The sequence below is a fragment of the Mytilus trossulus genome, chromosome 14, assembly GCF_036588685.1.
Source record: "Mytilus trossulus isolate FHL-02 chromosome 14, PNRI_Mtr1.1.1.hap1, whole genome shotgun sequence".
Taxonomy (NCBI): domain Eukaryota; kingdom Metazoa; phylum Mollusca; class Bivalvia; order Mytilida; family Mytilidae; genus Mytilus; species Mytilus trossulus.
Window position 1 is genome coordinate 47,762,563 of NC_086386.1, and position 22,302 is coordinate 47,784,864.

The window sequence follows — 22,302 nt, forward strand, 5'->3', positions numbered from 1 at the left end:
CCGTCAGTAGTGTAAGAACTGAGGCAACATAAATGTTCATGTTTTTGTTTTGTATTCCCCTGAATAAATAAGATATTTCTATGGCAGTTTTTTTATTTCCTTTGTTTGTCACAACTTGTGTATGTGACAATTATGCGATTGGTTTATATGAGTAATACGGTAAGTGACTATAACCTAGAAATTGAAGTCGGAAGATTTTTACCAAACTTGGACAGAAGCTTCTTACAATCAATAGATTGTATCAAGAGGAATATTTTTATTGATTTTTTTCCTCATTTTTGTTGAGCCTGCGATTTACAGCAAAAGTAGGCGAGACACTGGGTTCCGCGGAACCCTTACACATTTTTTGTTAGTTGTTATTGGTCTGCAACTGCGAGTTCTCAGATTTGTACGAAGTGTTATCTTGTTTACTAATCTAACCTAAACATTTGACACCACATGATTCTTGTATGACAGTGTAGAGAAGAAGAAAAATTGAAGACATTAACTGAAAAACATAGCGGATAACGTTTTGTTACCAACTTCTTTTTAATTACACCAATATACACTTGTAGAAAGTGCAATAACGTGTTACAAACCAAAATCACAACAGAAAAAACATCATCACATCATCAAAGGGAGTAGTTTTTTTACAACAGCATTCAAAAATGAAGTAATGCCGCTATACTGATCGAAAATGAAAATATTATGTAAACTCATATATTTGGCAATTTAAGATACATATGATCAACCTATTTAAATATACGGATGAATTATTATCAATATTTTATCGTGCTTGGTTTTGTCAATGTGCCATGATAAAATGATTTAAATGTATATTATCGATCCCTTTTTACTGCTTGGTGACGTGTCCTCTCAAAAGATGTGTATATACCTACCTACTTACCTTTTTACTTCCTTATTTCTAGAATTGTAAGTAGATGTTTTGTACCCATTTTTTTTAATTTTTCTATTTTAATAGAATATATCTTCTTTAGATAACAGCTGTAATTGATTTTACGCAGATTATTTTAATTAACTTTTGTATGTACATGTCCGAAGATTAACTCCTGCAAAAAAGACATAGGCAATTTGTTTATAATTAAGTCGAAAACCATATATTTAACATATATCAAATAGTACTGAGTGTACCTCAATTTCAAAATATGAATCTTTGAATGGATGTTCCTTTATCAAATAAATTCGAAAAATTGTTTTGGAGACCTCAATTTGCCTGAAAGTTTACAGCCATGCAGTAATATAATGATTATTCTCATAAACTGAATTACAACATGGGACACCTACCCAACAGAGCGAAGAAGATCTAAGTATAAATTGGTTGTTGGAAGAAACACATGTCTATCATTAGGAATTTTTAATTCTGATGAATTTCAAACTCAGGAAATAGGGATAGGGAAATGATACTACACAATATAAAAACAGAAACAGACAGCAACTTTTACAAAGGGAATGTATCAAGGTGATACTTCAGTGAATTATACCTTTCAAAAGAAAGACTTCAATCTACAGTTGTGAGTTATTGTTCGGGCGAATTTGGTTTAATTGAAGTTTTTATTTGTCATATGGCTTTTTCAAATGTTCCTGTTCTTATACATCCTTGGCTTACAAATATTCGACGACTTTGAGTGTTCATAGACGAATGAAATTTATGAAGTGTTTTTTTTACAATTGTTTTCATAGGTGCAGTTATTGTCAAGATTATTGCATATGAATAGCAATCTGTGATCACCTTTCTATATAGTAAGCATGTTATATGGATCTTCTGAATCTGCAACTCTTTTCACAAATCTGTGACACTTTAAACTATTATTGATAATATAAAGAGTATCTTTTGTATGTTTGGCCTATTGTTATCTTTAAACGAGATAATATTTTCCAATTGAAAGTAGAAGGACCATTTATTAACGTTTTACTCTCTCTATTTCAGGGAGTAGAAGAGGAAAATGTCAAAATCCTTAAAAAGTAATTACCATGACAATGGCATAGTTGCGTTAAAAGTGAAAAACAAAACAAGCTGTTTAATGTGAAACACACTGTTAAACACTCAACAGATAAATTATGATTTTCATGCAATTTATTTTAGTGTTAATACTTTAAACTAACTTATTTTAAAGGATATTTTATTTCGCGTTATGCCCTATACACTAGTAAATCTATTCACGGAGATTCGATATCGCGATTAAAACATTTGAGAGATATCAGTGTTTTATACATTCGTGACAACTCATTTTTGCGAAATATTTTTACTTGCGAAAACAAATCGCTCGCGAAGTTAGTTGGTTTACAAGAATTTTCATTAATACTTTACAAAATATATAAAAGGAGGTACATCAAAAAACTATTTGACAATTGAGCACAACCAACAGCAATCGACACAATGGTCGACTCCTCCAAAAAATAGAACAAAGAAAATCACAGGACCTAACACTGCTTTACTAAGTAAAGACACATTATGTCATAGGGTTAAACCAGTTTTACGTGAGCACAAACCGCTCCTTTGGTTAACTTAGACTATATGCCATAAATGTAAAACACGCTTACAAAACATGCACATTGAATCTACGAAAAAGGGTGACCACTACACTTAAATAAGTAAATAAAATACGACATGTTAGTTTGGAAAGCAAGGTCAAAATGGCCTCGCACCAACATGAAGCTATCCACAGCTGTTTGTCAAATACTACAATTCAGGAAAACAAAACAAAAAACCAGAAACAACACCCTTAACAGGTTTCAAAGCAAGGTTTGGCTAGCCACAAAACCAGGTTCAACCCACCATTTTTTTTCTTAAAATGTCCTGTACCAAGTCAGGATAGTTGCCATTGTTAAATAATAGTTCGTTTCTGTGTGTGTTGCATTGTAGTGTTGTGTTTCTGTTGTGTCGTGGTTCTCCTCTTATATTTGATGTGTTTCCCTCAGTTTTAGTTTATAACCCGGATTTGTTTTCTTCTCAATCGATTTATGAATTTCGAACAGTGGTATACTACTGTTGCCTTTATTCATGAAGTCTCATCCTATAATCCAATTGAAAATGGCAGTATTTAGACCCTAGAAAGAAAGAACAATGTAACTTAAGTTGACTTGTTTGTAGATCACGCATGTAGGTAAATTCCAGCTCGAGCACAGATGTTTTTGGGGTTGAGCGTTGAGGATGAGAGTTAATTCATCAAAACATTTCGGGCGCACCGACGTTTATAAAGTTTTAATTTCATAAATCATAACACCAATACAGTAAAATGTCTTAGTCCAATATTGCTCGAGGCAGTTGCGCCCTTAGTGTAAGTTCAATTTAACAATTCATATACTGAATAGCAAAACTTGGAGAAGGATATTTCTCTCGAATTTTATCTCGTTACAGGTCCATTCAAGATAGATTTACGAATATTGAATATTTATAAACTACTGTAACCGTTGCCTTTTATAACATATTTTTAATGTGTATGTCTACAGCTTTACCTAACTCATATATTTTCATAACCATTTTGCTATTTAGAAATTTTAAACATAAACATACTGACTGCGATGATGATATGCTAATCAGGATGATTAATGTTCTATTGTACAGCACCAAGAAGTAAATCTATAGAAAAAAATAATTTCAAGTTAGTTGCAGCCATCGATTTTGGAACAACATTTTCAGGGTATGCTTTTTCATCAAAAGATGACTACAAGAGCAATCCCCTTCTTGTATATGCTATGGTGTGGCCAAATGAAGTTTACCAGTCATCGAAAACATCGACCACTATTTTGTTCGATGCAGACAAAAAGTTTCACTCTTTTGGATTCCAAGCTGAGACGGATTATGCTAATTTAGCACAGGGTGACAACCATCGTGACTGGTATTACTTTCGTAGATTTAAAATGGTCCTCTACGAGAATATGGTAAGTGCAATCGAGTCTTTTTTCCAGAAACATTTATTAGGAAATCGAATTATCGAGGAATTTTAACTTTTTATCTGATTATGAATGTATTTTTTCCTAAAAAACAAATTAAACTCTTAGAAAGTGACTTAACTATAAATTATGCAATTTCATACATCGAACGAATGAACATGATTGAATTTGCACCTTTCACTGTATGATCATTATTGTAGTCCAGCGGATATCAGAATAATTGATCACTTTATGGTAAAAGCATGAAACTTGGCATATTGAAAGATTAAGGGGTATAGACAAAATTCAGATATGGAGCCATGAAAAAAAAATCCAATATGGCCGCCAAATTCAAGATGGTCGACATTAGTATAACATAATTCACTTGATGAAGTCTTCCAATTTTAATGTGTTCAGAAGATGTCACAAACTTAAGGAAATACAATTAAGATATGTCAATTAGTATTTTTTTTAAACCTTATAATACAGAAATCATCAAAATGGCGTCCAAATTCAAAATGGCGCGTCAAAATGTCTAAGTTTGACAGTATTCGTATGTATACACCATCATTGTGTGATAGAAAGTTACCAAATCCGCGAAACTAATCATTTGATATCGACAAAGGCCTACAATGTATCATTAATGCCTGGGTGCATAGATAATATTTTCAAAATGGCGGCAATATTCAAAATGGCGCCGTTTAACATGTACAAATTTGACGTTTGTTTTAAAATATGGTATACAAATGATTAAAAAATAATGGATAATTTATTTCAATACAAGCACGTATATACAAACATATTATAATTTAATGTAACAGGTGACATTAATTATGAAATAAAAATGGCCGATACAGTTCAAAATGGCGTCTTAGATGATAACTTATTTTTCACAGTTACAGGTAATGACCTTAGAAAATTTCACAATTTTCCTGAAATGAAAAAAAACCAACATATGCAGTATTGAATCAGTGCAAAGAGTATTTCTGTTTTAGAAATGAGATAAGAAATTTAAAAAAAACTCACAAGTAACCATTTAACATAACAACAGATTAAAATTATAATTAAAATATGATACAAATGCAGGGAAATCAAAAGAAAGCACAGTCCCGCTCAGTTTCTCTTTCACAGTCCGGTGAGCAGTTGCATAATGCTGTGCATTTTAATGCTGCTTTCAAGAATTTACATGCTCCTATAATCCTTTCTTACATCCACAGTGGATGAACTCTTGGCATGACATTGAAGCTTCAGCAAGCACAGACCAGAATGGTACCCAAGTACCATCAAGTTTTTGCCAACCAAATAAATATGGTGATGGCATACTTGAATTTGCAACTAAACAATTGCGCCAAATAAAACTACCTTGGTAAGCTGCACGTTTCGTATGTTCAATGAAGAAGTGCATCTCGTGATGAAGGAATATTGTCAATTGTTCTTGTCCTCTGCGTGAACAACTGTTTTCTAAGCTCATTCACCATATTAGCTGTACTAAACCAAGCACACAAAAGCACAACATATCGTTCTATTACTTTTAACACTTTTAAAATTTCCACTTCATTTGGATTTTCAATAACCTGCAGAAATGCTTCTGACAACTCCTCATATACGAACCATGTATCCCAAGCTGATTTCGTACCTTTCCTAGAAAAAGCTGAGACTGTGTCACAACCGGTTAATGAATGGAACAATGGAAAGACTTTCAATTTCAATGGTCCTAGAGCAAGGCACAATCCATAAATTGAAATATATAGAAAGTTCTTTCCAGTGCCAAAACCTATCCACAGCTGATCAGCCATTTGAATTCCCCTTTTAATGCAGCTGGGAATGAGGACATATCAATTGAAAGTTCTCCTTCAACTAATTGGATATCTGGTTCGATGAATATTAGTACAGCTGGTGGAAGATTTGAATAACTCTCTGGTAAAAGAGACACTCTCTTTGACTGGCATTTCAACATAGGTTCAGATTGGTCAAATGTTTGAACAACGCCTTGAACATCCTCTGAAATATGTTGGAATAAAGATATACCTGTACCATGGAATGAATATTTTAACGAGATACTACTTGAATTGTGATCAATGTTGTCTACAGCAGATGAAGTAAATACATTTTGTAGTGGATTGGTAGGGCAAACAATACCTTCTTTGACATAACGACGACAAGCATCCTTGGCCATGGAAGTAGAAATTTTTAACACTCGGTCGTAGGAGACAGACAGTCCAAGATTGAAGAAAGTATCTGCTAGATCACGTTTGCTAGTCTTACATGGATCATGATTCCCAAATAAGCACAAACTGGAGGTTCATGATCTTTCTTGTGACGGTTGGATAGTTTCGTTGTACAACTATACATCAGAAGATGTGCTATTGTTAATGTCGACTGAGAATATGAACGATCCTGAATGTTGGGTTCAAATTGAATCATACTGACCAAAGTAAGCAATGCCTGGGGTACATAAGCTTCCTAATATCCCTTTGGGAAGGTTCCTTTAAATTCTGAATTTGATGCGGAAATATCTTTACGAACAAACGTAGCAGCTTTTGATACGTTGACAAACTCATTGTCAAAGTCTTTTAAGCAAACTCTCTTCAATGCAGGACCAATGTCATCTTTGAAAGCAAGAATGTTTTCAAGACCTTGTTTGTAAGCATCTACGTTAGGGAAATTACAATTCTGTGTTTTAGTTTTGTACTATTAACTCGAGATGAAACATCTGCACCTAGACATGTTATTCAAAGTTTACATAGATCTGATAATCTGAAAATGCAATACCATGTATTTTACTTTCCTTCTTAGATTCGACATTATCATTTTTCATTTTAATTTGAGATGCACGATTATATAAGGAAACAAAACATTTAGAATGGTACTTTGCTTCCTTTGCAATTAGATCACCAGCACTTAACTTTGCAAGTAACAACGTGTCATTTAATTTTACTGCTCATTCTCTCACACGTGTATCCTGTCCAAACGTTGAGTACTCATGAAGGGCTTCTTGGCCATTTTCATTACAGAAAAAGCATACAGACGGGTTACTGGTGGACTGAACGGAGAAGCTATGTCTAGTTTTCTTTTAGATGAGGTTGCTTTATCATCTATTCTCTCATGTGAGGTTGGTTTTTCTGCTCTATCCAACTTTGTCCTGTTCAGTTTCAAGTTGCAAGATTTGTGCCAATATGCCTTTTGGTCAATGAAATACTGTGCTATTCCAGATCCCTCATCTAAATATAAGTTTTCAATGCACACATTAATGCCTTCAGGCATCAATCGTAATTCATGAAACTTTTAAATATTGTCAGGTAAAGATTGATAACCAGCACCAACATTGAGACGTTTAGAATCAAATGGGCATATACGTTTTTCATCTATTATTTCTTGGCATAGGATGCAATTTACCCAATCAATATTATTTAACTTAGTTGGTTTGTCATATTCTACACTTGATACCCTGAACGTCTTTTCAGTAGCCATGTTGTAAGAAATATGATGGTTCTTACATATTCAGAAAAGATTAATTAGCATCATAACTAGCAATATGCAAAGTTTTTTGCTTTTATTTTCAAATGATCAATTATACCATTTTCTTTTTGGACTCATGACTGCTGGCGACCATTTTGAATTTGTCAGCCATTATGGAATTATTTTGATTGTTCCATATTCATTAAAGATTAATAAGCACCATAACTAGCAATATGCAAAGTGTTGTGTTTTTATTTTCAATGAGAAGTTATACCATATTTTTGGACTCTGCCTCATGACTGTTGGTGGCCATTTTGAAATTGGCGGCCATTTTTGAATTTTTTGTTGTTGTTCCATATTCAGAAAAGATTAATAATCATCATAATTAGCAATATGCAAAGTTTTGTGCTTTTATTTTCAAATGTTAAATTAAACTATATTTTTGGACTCTGCTTCATGACTGTTGGTGGCCATTTTGAAATTGGCGGCCATTGTGGAATTTTTTTTTATGGCTCCATATCCAAAAATGTTTATAAGCATCATAACTAACACTGTGCAAAGTTTCATGCTTTTACCATAAAGTGATCAATTGTCCCAAAATATTGGACTTAGCTGCTGGACTATGTTGAAAAATCTGAGATAAGAGTATATAATAAACCAACAGATTTGTTATTTACTTACAGAAAGTATAAAATCATGTTTTAAGCATTTACTTTTCTACATATATATTTTTTAAAATGAAAAAAGTGAAGCCGACCTAATCAAATTTTGAATACAACACTTTCTTATAAGTTCCTATGTAAAATAAAAAAAAAAATGATTCTGCTTACTATTTAAGGATGTACTTAGGTTAGGTTTTGGAATTTGTGTTAGATGTTCGGAATCATTGTTTTTTTACCATATGATACAAGGTAAAATATTTTGCCCCATAACACCCATTTATCTTTTTATTTAAGACTAAATAGCTCATGAAAGGTCATTTGCCAAAATTTAAGCAAATTCTTGATTTATTTTCTTTTGATTTGAGACCCAAATAATACCAATGCAAATATAAGTTAAAAGTCCTAGTCAGCCGTTTCCCGCCATATTTTAAACATCAAATATCTCGAAAAGGAGCTCCATGACCTATCAATAGTTTTAGCTTATTTTGTTTCTTAACAAATGCTCTTCCGATTAAAAATATCAATTTTAAATTCTTGATTTTTTTTAATTTCACCTAAGGGCATCCTTTAAGCGAAAAGGTAGGAAGTCTTTTTCGAGTAGTTTATAAGATATTATGAAAATTAAAGTATACAGAATACAGTATTCTTCTTGAAGTTTTAAATAATACTCGGTACAAGCTGCGTTTGGACTGCAAAAAGGGATTCGCGCGCTTCTTTGCGACGAAGACGTCTGATTCGCTTTCCTAGACGCCAAAGTGTTGCTATATCAGTTGAAGGCTAAAGCCATCAGTAATTTTCCGTTTCATTTTACTATTTTTGAATTTTATTTTATAACTTACTTCACTAAGAGTTCACGAGGCATAGCCAATTTATTACTTGCGAAATGAAGTGGAACTATTGAAGTAAATGACTGAATATTCTCTCAATGGAAGATCGTTGCAAACTATGCGTTTGTCAAACGATTCCGAATATCTGCAGAATGACTTTGTATTTAAATTTAATGACATGATGTCATTAATGTTTACTGAGTTTTAGAATTTTCCTTTGAGTTCGGTATTTTTTTAATTTTTTTTACTTTTGACTTATTTAAAATAGAATAAAGAAAACAGTGGTTTGCCGATGTTCGAAAATCACAAATCGATTAAGAAGATAAATCAAGGTTACAAACACACACTCCAAAGAGCGAGAACGAATCGATATGTGTCTTCTGTTGTTCACGCATCATCGTCATTCGAATCCACACTCGGTCGTTATTTCTCAATCACGACAGAAATCCAATCGGTTAAATTGCAGGTTATACAAATATTCTGGTATATACAGATCTAAAACTTCGAAAATAATGACAGGTGTTACTGGTATTTGGACTGGACAACACCGTAATTATATCATTTTTGATATATTTTCTACAAATACTAGCAAATTGTTACTCTATTATAGAATATTGATATGGATATGATGTTACAAGATGAAACTGGCAAAGACATGCTTGCATTAGACGTGTTTTCTGCTGCTATTAGTTATCTAAAAACCAATTTGTTAGACATGTGTAAAAGGCGACACTATTTATACAATGGAGATCAAATACGATGGATTCTTACTGTTCCAGCATTATGGAATGATCGAGCTAAACTGTTTATGAGACAGGCAGCTAACCAGGTTAGAATCTGTTTTTTCCGAAAAATTTCGGTAATAACTTAATAAACTGTCCTTTCCTAGCTTAAGATATTTCAGTTTTACACGGGAAACTCTGCACTAAAATATACGACTAAAGGGATGACTTTTTGTTCCATATTGTATATTTTCCATTTTTGGAAGGCGGTGTTCCTTTGTCAATTTCGTATGGTGTTTATGCATCACAACTCCTTCTCTATACTCGTGTTAGTTTAGAAATTTTAGATTTCAATTAATGTAGTCTTTGTATTACTGATAATCATGTCAGGGATTTTGTTACCCAAAAATTCTTAAAATCTTTTCTAAATTTTTCTATAAATAAAAATATTTGGTCCGAAAATTTATAAACGGCATTTTACATCCTAATTTTTACGGAAATGTTGTTCACCGAGCGTGTAAATTAAAATAGGTGCCGGTTAAACTTATCGATACAATCTTATTCTAAAAGGTTTCCAATTCAACTCTGTAATAAAATCTTTAGATATTGTTTTTATTGGTATTAACATTCATTTTGTTATCAGTATATTATAATCAACCAAATATTATTTTATATACAAATGCCCATTAATGGCTTTACAATCTGTTGATATCTGTATCTTGGCATGTTTCTGTCTGATTGTTTACTATTTACTTTAAATGCATGTTATAATGGATGTGTACTGGTTGATATTATAGTGTTATATGTATGTTTTTTTCATTTGTTGTTATTGGCTGTGAGCTAAAAGTATGTAGCTTAGAGAACTCTCCGATCTGTATTTAATGTCTTTTGTTGGTCTTGTTTGGATGTACTAGTATGAGAACTCTGTCACATCCGCTCTGTGTTTTTATAAGATTTATTTCTGATTCGTGTCGATCTAAACTTACTTCTGTAGTTTGTTCTTGTTATATTGGGGAGGATTTGGGTCTTCAAACCAGTAAAACCCGCGACATTCTGTATGTGCCTGTTTTAAGTCATGAGCCTGTAATTGAGTGGTGGTCATCAGTTGCTATATATCTTTTTTTTTTCTTTCATAATGTTGTTAATAAATCAGGACATTAGTTTCTCATTGGAAATGTTTTACATTTGTCCTATGCGTTGTGGATTTTGCTTATGGTTGAAGGCCTACTGTGACCTTTAGAGTTAGTTTCTGTGTCATTTTGTTTCTTGTGGAGAGTTGTATTATAAGCAACCATCCCACATCTTCTTATTGTTATACAAACAATAAACTACGCATGAACATTTTATTTTCGGCTTCGATAGGTCATGGTCATTTTCATAAATAGATATTGATAATTTACGTAAAACATATGATTTATAAGATTTAAACTGACCGAAAGTAATTATCAGAAGTAATCTCTAGTCTTAGTTTGAGTGGAGATGTTTGATTTTCATGGGGAAACCTCTATGTCAACCTTTAAAGAAGTATATACCTTATAACAAAAGCCATCGATTGACATTTTACAGGCAGGAATATCACAGGGCCAACTAGTAGTTGCACTGGAACCCGAATCAGCATCTCTTTACTGTATTGAATGGATGAAAAGAGAAACCTCATTTGACTTGGAAAAGGGAGAAAAGGTACTTGTCCTTGATGCTGGAGGTAAGTTAACTAGTAATCAGCACTTCTGTGTTGACCTGAGTTATCATTGATATGTTCAAAATTATTAATTCACTGTTAACAAAATTTTGAATTTTTTAAATATTTAGGCTTTTCTACCTCAGGAATAAATTACCTTACCTGTATTTGGCAAAACTTTTATGAATTTGTGGTCCTCTATGCTCTTCAACTTTGTACTTTATTTGGCCTTTTTAACTTTTTTTGATTCGAGCGTCACTGATGAGTCTTTTGTATACGAAGCGCGCGTCTGGCGTAAATATGAAATTTCAATTCTGGTATCTATGATGAGTTTATTTGTATAAATAATAAACTGTTAACACACAGTAAAGTCTCGCCTATTTGTTATTTTGAAAATGTAAATGTTGAAATTGAAATAGCCATTTTTTTTACATGTAAGTTATGCAAATATTCAAAGGTAATGAACATATGACTGAAGGTACAGGGCTAAACAATCTCCATGGACATGAGATGTGCCATTTCAATACAACTACATACCAAGTACCATTTACTTTTCATGAATCGTTCCCTTTAAACAAACCTGAACGTTAACGTGTAAAATATGTCAAAGTTTCAAAGTCAATGACCAACAACGATTGGTGGGGTTATTTAATCTCATTTGAAAATAAATTTACAAATGCCAATACATTTGCATACCAAATATCATTTACTCACAATTAGTAGTTCCCAACTGACATAACCACAAATTAATACATGTAAACTAAGCAAAAGTTAAGTTTAATTTAAACATATTTATTTATAGTGGATTGGGATACAAGTTTTCCAACTTATATTAATGCTTGTCCACTTTGCGAAAGTGTCAATAGACCATGATTGAAGGGTAATAACCAAAAATTCCGCGTTTAAATGAGTATACAACTTCAAACCAATTATCATTGACCAACCACTAACGACCCCCCCCCCCCCCTTAATCCCATGAAAACTATGTAATGTTTTTAATGTCAAGAAATCATGATTGAGGGGTGGAGGCTAAATAATCTCCATGGTAATAAGATATGCAAATCCTAAATCAACAGTATACAAAATAGCATTGACCTACCACAAGTTGTTCACCATACACAAAATCTAATAAAAAAACTAATAAATTGTTAACACCGCTGTCGGCGTCGATTTCGCCGTAACAAGAATACTTTTTTCTCGTTTTTTGACTCCGTCAAGTCGAGATAAAGACTAGTAAGTTGAAATCAAACTGACAACGCAATGGCAAAAGTAAGTACAAAAAGACAAATAACAGTATACAAAACACAACATAGAACACTAAAGACTGAGCAACACGAACCCAACCAAAACAAAAAACAGTGCAATAAAAAATCGTCATAAAAAAAACATCTCACCTCACTGCGAGTTAAAGACGGCCCCTAGCATTGACTTGAGCGGATTTGTTTGCAAAAATATTTTGTAAAGACTTAATAAGATGAGTACGTTTAAATGATGCTATTCTTACTTTGAAAATCTGACTTCCATTTTTCTTTAACGTTTAGGATCGGGCCTGGTTACAAGGTAAAGTTAAATGATAGGTCATTGTCTTCAAAAACCGGATACCTTCATCTTACCTTCTATGATTTTTTATATGGTCGTGAAAAAGATCAGACACATAACATTGTTTTCAAATGTATGAATTCAAAGAATCTTTCTCAACCAAGTTTGACACTTTTCAGGAGGTACTGTTGATATTGCTATTCAGCAAGTCAAAGACAACGGTCGGATACAGGAACTTCACAGGGCTAACGGAGGTGACTGGGGAGGTACTAAGGTAGACCAAGAATTCAAGCAACTCCTCATTGATATTGTTGGGAATCAGGTTTTCGAAGAATTCAAGTTAAAAAATCAAACTGATTACATGGATTTGTTTAGAGATTTTGAAGTAGGTAAACGTAGGGATTTTTCTGTTGAAGCCACTGGAAAAGTGCCAATTCGTCTTCCAAGTATATTTAATGAGCTCTGTCAGAAAATAAACAAGAGAGATATAAATGAGATAGTTTCTATAAATAATACATTCATAAACCATATAGAACTCAAGCGGGATAAACTACTAATTGATATTTCTATATTTAAAAAACTCTTTGAAAAGACCATAAATGAAATAAAAAAACACTTACAAGAATTATACCAGAAGAGAGATATCAATGACATAAGAACTATATTCATGGTCGGAGGTTTCTCATGTTGTCATCTGTTATATGACTGTATTCAAAAGGAGTTTCCATCAGTGCGCGTTAAATTTCCAATGGATCCAGAATTATCTGTTCTAAAGGGTTCAGTGATATATGGACATAGACCGGAAATATTTTCATCAAGAATAAGTGTGTACACTTACGGTATAGAGACCACAGAACCTTTTGACAGAAGTAGGTAAACGTAGGGATTTTTCTGTTGAAGCCACTGGAAAAGTGCCAATTCGTCTTCCAAGTATATTTAATGAGCTCTGTCAGAAAATAAACAAGAGAGATATAAATGAGATAGTTTCTATAAATAATACATTCATAAACCATATAGAACTCAAGCGGGATAAACTACTAATTGATATTTCTATATTTAAAAAACTCTTTGAAAAGACCATAAATGAAATAAAAAAACACTTACAAGAATTATACCAGAAGAGAGATATCAATGACATAAGAACTATATTCATGGTCGGAGGTTTCTCATGTTGTCATCTGTTATATGACTGTATTCAAAAGGAGTTTCCATCAGTGCGCGTTAAATTTCCAATGGATCCAGAATTATCTGTTCTAAAGGGTTCAGTGATATATGGACATAGACCGGAAATATTTTCATCAAGAATAAGTGTGTACACTTACGGTATAGAGACCACAGAACCTTTTGACAGAAACGAACATCCTGCTAGCAAGAAAATGGCAGACTCTATCGATGAAAAATATCACTGTGATAAGATCTTTTGTATTCATGTAAAAGAAGGTGAGATTGTCACTCTAGGAACATCGGTGCGTAAAACCTATAAAACCATTGAACCAAATCAAACTGGCATGGATTTTAAAGTATATGCCACGAAGAAGAAAAATCCGAAGTTTACAGATGAACCCGGATGCTTCTACGTTGGAAAGCTGAAAGTAGATCTTTCTGGAATTGTACCAGGAAAGAATAAAACAAGAGAGATTGAAGTTGAATTGGTCTATGGCGGTACCGAATTAGACGCAGTTGCAAGAGACACAAAATCTGGGAGGGAATTTAGAGGACATTTTGTTCTTGGATCAAGAACACGAAAGGTTTCTCATAAAAAGGAATGAAAAAAATGTATGTGTATTTCATTCTTTAGCTAACGGTCAAATAGCTTAAAAAGCTTTTAAGCTTGCCAACATACTTCATCTATATCTATATTCAAATCGAATACTAGTATCAAGATGTTAATATCATTTAATACAATGACAATATTTGGCTAGTAGAAATATATTTAAACTGAGTTGGTAATAAACTTAGGTATTTATAGTACTTTTTTCTCTCTAATAAAGTAAAATGGAGAGACTCTTTATATGTGCAAACTGTAATCAGTCAGTTATTGTTAATTCATTTGTAATATAAGTGGCAGTAGAACACACAACAACTTTATATTTCACTTTCTCCATAATGAAATTATTTTCTGAGTTAGTGGCATAATTGCTATTATTCCAAATTAGTTTGCTAATAAACATTTTTATTTAGGTATCAAAACTATCATTAGATTCATCCTTTATCTTTATATAACTTCCATTTGTTACTGCTATTTTCTAATGGGTTTCTGTTATTTGTTTGTGCAGTTTATTTGCTGAATTGATATGTTCTCCACATCACTATTATTTATTGCACGTTGTTTATTTGGCACGAATAATTTTTTTATTAGTAAATTAAAAGCAAACTAAATGTTACTAGTATTTTAAATACATATATATAAATTCGTGGATCTACAATCTGACGATGCCTGTATAATGGCATTGCACAACGTCATGTTTTTCTCTGACTGTTTATTTCGCCTTTACTAAATTCATTGGATAAAAGATGTGTACGGATAGATAATTGAGTCTTTGATGCATGGTTTGTTTAGTTGTTAGTGGCTTTGAACTAGCTGTCAGTTAACAGCAAGTACTTTCAGATATGTACCTGATGTCTTTTTGATGTTGGAATGTACAAGTACCCGGTCACGTCCACTTGTATTTTTGTCCAGCTGATGAGTTATAAGCCTTTTCAACTGATTTTTATAGTTCGTTCTTATATTTTACTGTTGTACCCCTATCCCAGGTTTGGGGAGGGTTGTTTTCCCGCTCACATGTTTAAATTATGTATGTATGTGCTTGTCTCAAGTCAGGAGCCTGTCATTCAGTGATTGTCGTTTGTTTATGTGTTACATATTTGTTTTTCGGTCATTTATTGTACATAATAAGGCCGTTAGTTTGCTCGTTTGAATTGTTTTACTTTGTCATCTCGGAGCCTTTTGTAGCTGACTTTGCGGTTTGGGCTTTGCTCATCATTGAAGACCGTATAGTGACATATAGTTGTTAATTTCTGTGATTTTTGGTCTCTGATAGAGAGTTGTTTCATTGCCAATCATACCACATCTTCATTTTTTTATTTAAAAGATTATTTCGAACAGTTTTTCATTCCAATGCAGGGTGTTCCTGAGGTTAATTTTGTACGGTAAAAACATTATGAGATCTGATACTGATACATACATGTGATCCCTTGTATTGCCTGATACAATGTAATAAAAAAGCTGAATATAGTTGTTATTCTCAAAAATTTAAATATGGGTTTCAAACGTCCAATCTGTGATTTATTTTTAATAGTGCACCAGTAATTACTGGTGGTCCTGAAGGACAATTTTTACTATAACGTCAGATTCAATATTCGGAAGAAAGACTCTTTTCTTGTAAGGTCGGTGACATATGATGTTTTTGTTTTATTTCAAAGATAACACATGTCACGTTTCTTCTGGAAATTTGTATAAAGAAATCAAAGATAGAAATTCATAAATCCTGGAAACATTTTTCATTCTTATAATTTTTTTTAGCGGGAATGAAATTAAATCATGTTCTAAGATCATGTTCATAACTTCTTGAATCTGTATTTAATAGGCACACATCTACTGTTTAACATGAAACAATAATAACTCTGTATGCTTGTATGTTCGATGTAATGGGCTTTTCGGGAAAACACGAAACTGAAGTTGCTATAGTGACAAAACTAAGTCGGCGAGGCCACATTTTTTCCATCATGCTTTGTTACTTAAATTATCGTATTGCACAATATTTTGCAGTGTAATCTGTTTCGGTAATAATTTTTAAGCAATCTGCAAAGTCAATCCCTCCTTTCAAATGATCTCTGTGACATCATCAGACAGGGTCGCCTTTTTACTGGTCATGATAATAGGATATTCAGAAGAAAGGTAAGAAAAATTGACGACATAATAGAATTTTGACCAAGGAAGTATTGAGAGCAAACGAACTACACGTTGATTAATTGAAAATAATCATCCTGCCAGGAAAAGGATCAATCGTGTAAGCATTAGAAATGAATTTATCGCAAAGTTGAAGTTATGATAAAATACATATCAATATACTAACAATACCTTCATGAAAACAATACTGAACTCCAAGGAAAACTCATGAAGGAAAGTCCCAAATCAAATGGCACAATCAAACGTTCAAACATATCAAACGAATGGATAACAACTGTCATATTCCTGACTTCCTGACTTGGTACAGGTTTTTGTTTTAGGTATAAAGTCTAAACAACGCAATGAATGTGTTTGTTAGCTTACTATTCAATAAAACTCTGTAACACTATAAAAATTGTAAAGTTTATTTAATAGCATTCACTGCTTAATTTTAATGGGCCCATTGTATGTTTTAGGCTGATATGATGAATTATCATCTCATATTTAGGCTATCTTATATGCGCTGAAAGTGTTATAAACATCAAACAGGTCCGATCCACTATTCATTTGTACAGAAATCTCGTCGTTCTCTGCCAAAGCAACGTTGATAGTTTGCGATGCCATGTTAAAAGTTTTATTAGTGAATAGCCACACCAAAATATCTGTTCCCTTCATTAGAGTTAGGTGAGCGGGTTCAAAGCCAGACATCATGCTAACAGATATTGAGTAAGTACCAGCTTTATTAGTTGGAACAGTAAAAACACCTGCTTCCTTATTATATGCAAGAGATGTGGGATCGTCAATGTCCTTGTTGTATTTGACTGTATTTCCTACACCCACTGTTGTGATACCTGGTTGTAAAGACACTGCAAATCCAGCTGAAAAAAAAAGATTTTAAGAAAGATTTTAAAACGATTTGTAATATTCACATACACATACATAAACGAACGTTTATTATGCCTTTTACAAAGCATTTGACATTAGATAATGTATAAATAAAGCATATATGAGATGATGGTAGAGCAGCTTATTTCTTCGAAATAACTTTGTCAACTGAGGCGAGTCAAGATTGACAATGTTTTTCGACGGGTGATAATTTGCTCTATCATCCGTTACATTCATTAGAAATGTAACAACAGTGACGAGATGTGTGTAATGTATGTTAACAGTCTATGAATAACATCAAAGCCAGATATAGATTTAAAACAACTTTTGAATTAGCTCTCGTCAGGCAATTTTCATTATATAGAATTTGAGCGTGTTACATATTTTAAACATCTTACATAATCAATATTCGTGTGTGTTAGATTTCTAGATATTTTACATTATTAATTTCTAATTGTGAAAATAAACCAAAAAAAGAGATTGATATTGACAATGGAGTGACATAATAGTTTACCTCCAGTTATTGCTGTGCTGTCTGTAGCTAGTGCCAATCAGAAAATAGGTGCACTGGTATTTATGGGTCATTTAAGGTGGTAAACAACACCTTGACTAAAATGAATTTGACTCGTTTAAATTTCATAAAACTTTGATAAAATATTAACTTAGAAATAATAATTTAAAACGCTTGAACAAATCACTTTTTCAGAAAAAAAATGGTTTGATACATGGCAGCATAACAAAGTCTAGTTTTGATTATTGAGAATCTTAATATTTCCTTTACAGTACACCGTGATTAAAACGATTAGCTGATTTTACAGAGTTGTCTCCCTGTAGTATTAGGTACTACCTGAAACCATGCAGGAGTTGTAAACTAACAATTACCTTCATCAGTATCTTCTTCTGAGGAGGAAGAGGAGGTAGCTGATCCTCCTGCTAAGTCTGGACCACTTCCCAATCCTAGAAAAGTACTTTCTATCAGTATTTAGTATGGTTTATTTAATAGTTAGTAATAAACATAGATAAGTAATATTTCAAAGTGCTTTTAAATCTTCATAGATAATATAATAGTGTTTCTCAATCAGTTGAGTTTCTAGATATTTTACTTGATTACATTTTCATTTTGCTATTAATAAAAATAAATTTGAATATTTAAATTTTAGTATAAGGCTGACTAATTTTAAAACATGCACATGATATATAATAACTTAAGAAATTTTGTATTCCATATGCATAACCAATTGGTCATGATGTTGGGTTTTTAGTATTTGTAATCAAATTTTGAGATATTTATATTACAAACTATACCTTTTTATTGTTTACAGGTTCATTGAACAAGGCAATCTAGTTTTTAATGCCTCAATTGTAAAATCATAGGACAGCAATAAAATTAGACCTTAGAACTAAGTTTTGAATAAATAATGAGCAACGAAAAACAAAGATCAGGAAAATGAAAGGTTAAATCATCTGAATCTGAAAAAAACAATTTAAATTGAAATTATATATTAAAGCCGATATAATTGTGAAGTTATGCGTTACATATATATTTATTGATTGATTATACCGACATATACATTTTTGGTTTTGATTAGTGCGGGCAAACTAATTTTATTCACTTACTACCCTGGCAAATCAAAACTACGGATTCCCTATGCAGGGTCATTATTTTTTAATAACAAGAGGAAATATTAGCACTCTGAATTAAAGACGACCATCAGTTTTTTTTTGTACACGAATATTGCTGTCATTTAGCATTTGATAACTTTTTACACCACTGGGTCTATACAACTGCTGGTGGCGTTTCGTCCCCGAAGGTATCACCAGCCCAGTAGTCAGCACTTTATCGTTGACATGAATATCAAATATATGTCAAACTGACAACAACCCGACCATAGCAAAAACAACAGCAGAAGGTCACTTTTATATTTTACATTGTTATATATAGCATGTTTATATTACCCTGAGTGACCAAATGTTAAATACCGTTATAAATATTTTTCTATTTAGAAAACGTTTGATAGCATTGTTAATCGATGCTATCATAACCAATTTGTGAGAATATTTATGGATTATCGTTGGTTATCTCAAAGAGATTGGTTTTCTCGATTGAGCCGGTCACGAAGAAAGCGAGAAAAGCAATCGATTTGAGATTACTAACGATAATGTGTTTATCGCTATTTTACCAATGAGGACGTTGTCAATTTTATGTCAATTTTCTTAGTAACACCACGTGGCTCCTTCTTTTCTAGCGATAATTTTCCATCTCAAGCGAGTAGCATGATACGAAAAATTATCACAAAAAAAGATCAAAGGAAAAATGCACAAAATAGCGATAAAATATTTATGGGCTGTAACACCATTAAGCGGATTTAGAACTTTGCATTCGACCAAAACGTTATACGATATGATGAATATAGTCTTTGTTTAATTATGCAATGTACTTAAATTTGTCATTCATAAATGTAACAAAAGCGATTTCGTTCTGCAAAAGGCAAATCAGAAATTCCCGTGAAATTTGAATACCTGTAGAAAAATTATGAGACAAGAAATATGGACAATCAATCATATGTTAACAACCAATGAAAGCTAACGCCAGGCATACGTTGAAATAGTAAATGGTTGACCAAGCCAAAAGTTAACATTTATGGTTTAATCAAAGATGGTCGTCGTGAACTAATTGTTAAGTTACTTTTGCGGCTGATCCGTCTAATGTTTACTTTTCTGCAATAATAAAAATAGTCATATGAAGTTCATGAGATTCTTATTTTTTTTAAGGTCAGATTAATCAACATGGTTTTCTTGAAACACTATTCGCTATCAATGCATAAATATTTATACATTTTGGAAACTTAAAATCGTAAAACAAATTTCAGTACTTGCAAGATACATCGACACACACAAGATCCATGTTAGAGTAGGTGTCATTATAATTGCTTTGGGAGGTGATAAGCGTATCTGCAAGAAAGAAAATTACTCAAATAATATGTTAATGCCTTTAATATAAATAAATGCCATAAGGAAAACAATGTATTATTCAACATGCATTCATCTTATTCAGTAAAACATATAAGTAAAATATCGATATATATTAATAAATTTTAAAAATAAAAGTTCGTAAAACCAAACCAAAATCAAACTCCTGCTTATAGCAAACAACGGAACAAACCTAAACGATATACCAACTATTCGACTGAAGGCCTTCCAAATGAAGTTAAATCAAAAACTCATGGTGTTTATCTTTCTTACAATAAAATCATTTAGAACACTATCACGAAATACAAATTTCGGTATTTAGAAAACAATTCACTTACATGGGGCCATGAGGTTTTTTACTAATAATATTTAATTACACATGTCCAATTATAACATATCTTATGACTGCCTCTATGATAACTATTGCGGTCTGTTGACAGAAGAAGTGTTTCATGTATATCGCTGTCTTATTTCGATACAAATATGTACAGCGTAAATGCAGGAGAGTTGTCTACGGTTTAATAGGTTTTATCTTGCAATCCAAACCAATTTTAATGTCAAAAAAGGAAAGAGCAAAAAAGTAAAAATATAAGCTATTCGCAGCAAGACCAAAAGTTACGACTTATTTTAATCGAATTATTACATTATCTTTATAATTTCAACTTAAATGAAAAAAAATACCTTGCCAAAACAAACACTTACCTTTCTCAAAAATGTACAAAAGAGCTGTGTGCTCTACAACTCTGAATTGAACTTTTGCTAATGAAATGGGTGTGGATTTATGTTAGAGGGGACACCAGCTTATATACCCTAAATCATTGTCATGCATATTCATTTTTTACACACATCAAACGAATAAAAAACAGGCTGCAAATGTATGCAATAAGAAAAGTTAATTGATATTTTAATGCATAGGAAGCGTTTTAAAATATTTTTTATTATAAAATTTCTTTACATCTTAAATAAATGAAAAGCATTGCTGTGCACCAAAGATGTTATCATGATCCAACGAATTCGAAAATACATAAATGAACACAAAAAGGGTAAGATGTAGAGACATGATGTCTTTGTCGGATGTTCAAGTATAGAAAGGGTAATAAGTTTGGTTGATATCTCAATTTGCACTCTATAATGTTTATTATTTGAAATGTCCATATTCTAAGACAGATATCTTTTTCTTTTGAAAAAAGACATCAACAAATAATCTCAATCAAGTTACCTTTTTTCCGAGAGTACTGATACAAAATTTCAATCCTGGTATCTATGATTAGTTTATATACATCCACTGAGACTATGCCACAGCTTGTTGAGTGTTTATTCCCCGATGGTATCACCAGTCCAGTAGTCAACACTTCTGTGATGACATGATTTGTCATTGATATGATTGTTTGAAACGTCGCCCAATGTATTATTGAAAAGTGGCCATATGTTTGCCAAACGTAATGGCTTAACCATGCATTTCCAAGCTAGGATGTTTTCGATAATTCCTATTATTCCTAGCCCTGTATTATTCTTTTTGCACTCTGATTTATTTTATCTTCTGTCTGACCGATAGACTTATATTTTAATGTAAAATTGTGTATTAAATAGAAAAGCTACTTCAAGTTATTAAGACAATACTTTTTATAGTCTTTTCTTCTATATACATCATTATGTGTGTGTAGTCTATTTTGATTCCCCTATTTTGTATCTATATTTCAAGCGTCATAAACAGTGCCAGTGACTGATAAAAGGTTACCGAGGACAAAAACTATATTTAGTCGATTCTGTATAATTATTCATATATTGCAACATTCAT

The 22,302-nt window shown here is 32.3% G+C and overlaps 2 protein-coding genes across 2 annotated transcripts; one reads left to right on the forward strand and one right to left on the reverse strand.

Moving 5' to 3' along the window:
• The first annotated feature begins 800 nt into the window (after positions 1-800).
• On the forward strand, positions 801-14,755 carry LOC134697820 (heat shock 70 kDa protein 12A-like). The gene is made up of 7 exons (XM_063560106.1): positions 801-912; positions 1,928-1,962; positions 3,566-3,882; positions 9,432-9,650; positions 11,110-11,245; positions 12,940-13,612; positions 13,644-14,755. Exons 2-7 carry the CDS (start codon positions 1,944-1,946, stop codon positions 14,527-14,529), a joined length of 2,250 nt encoding a protein of 749 aa, XP_063416176.1. The 5' UTR covers positions 801-912; positions 1,928-1,943; the 3' UTR covers positions 14,530-14,755.
• A 2,305-nt stretch (positions 14,756-17,060) lies between these two features.
• On the reverse strand, positions 17,061-21,312 carry LOC134696110 (uncharacterized). Its single transcript, XM_063557712.1, has 4 exons — positions 21,207-21,312; positions 20,408-20,486; positions 18,417-18,491; positions 17,061-17,527 (listed from the first exon to the last, which is right to left on the reverse strand). The coding sequence occupies exons 2-4, from the start codon at positions 20,454-20,456 to the stop codon at positions 17,154-17,156; spliced, it is 498 nt and encodes a 165-aa protein (XP_063413782.1). The 5' UTR covers positions 20,457-20,486; positions 21,207-21,312; the 3' UTR covers positions 17,061-17,153.
• Between the last annotated feature and the right edge of the window lie 990 nt (positions 21,313-22,302).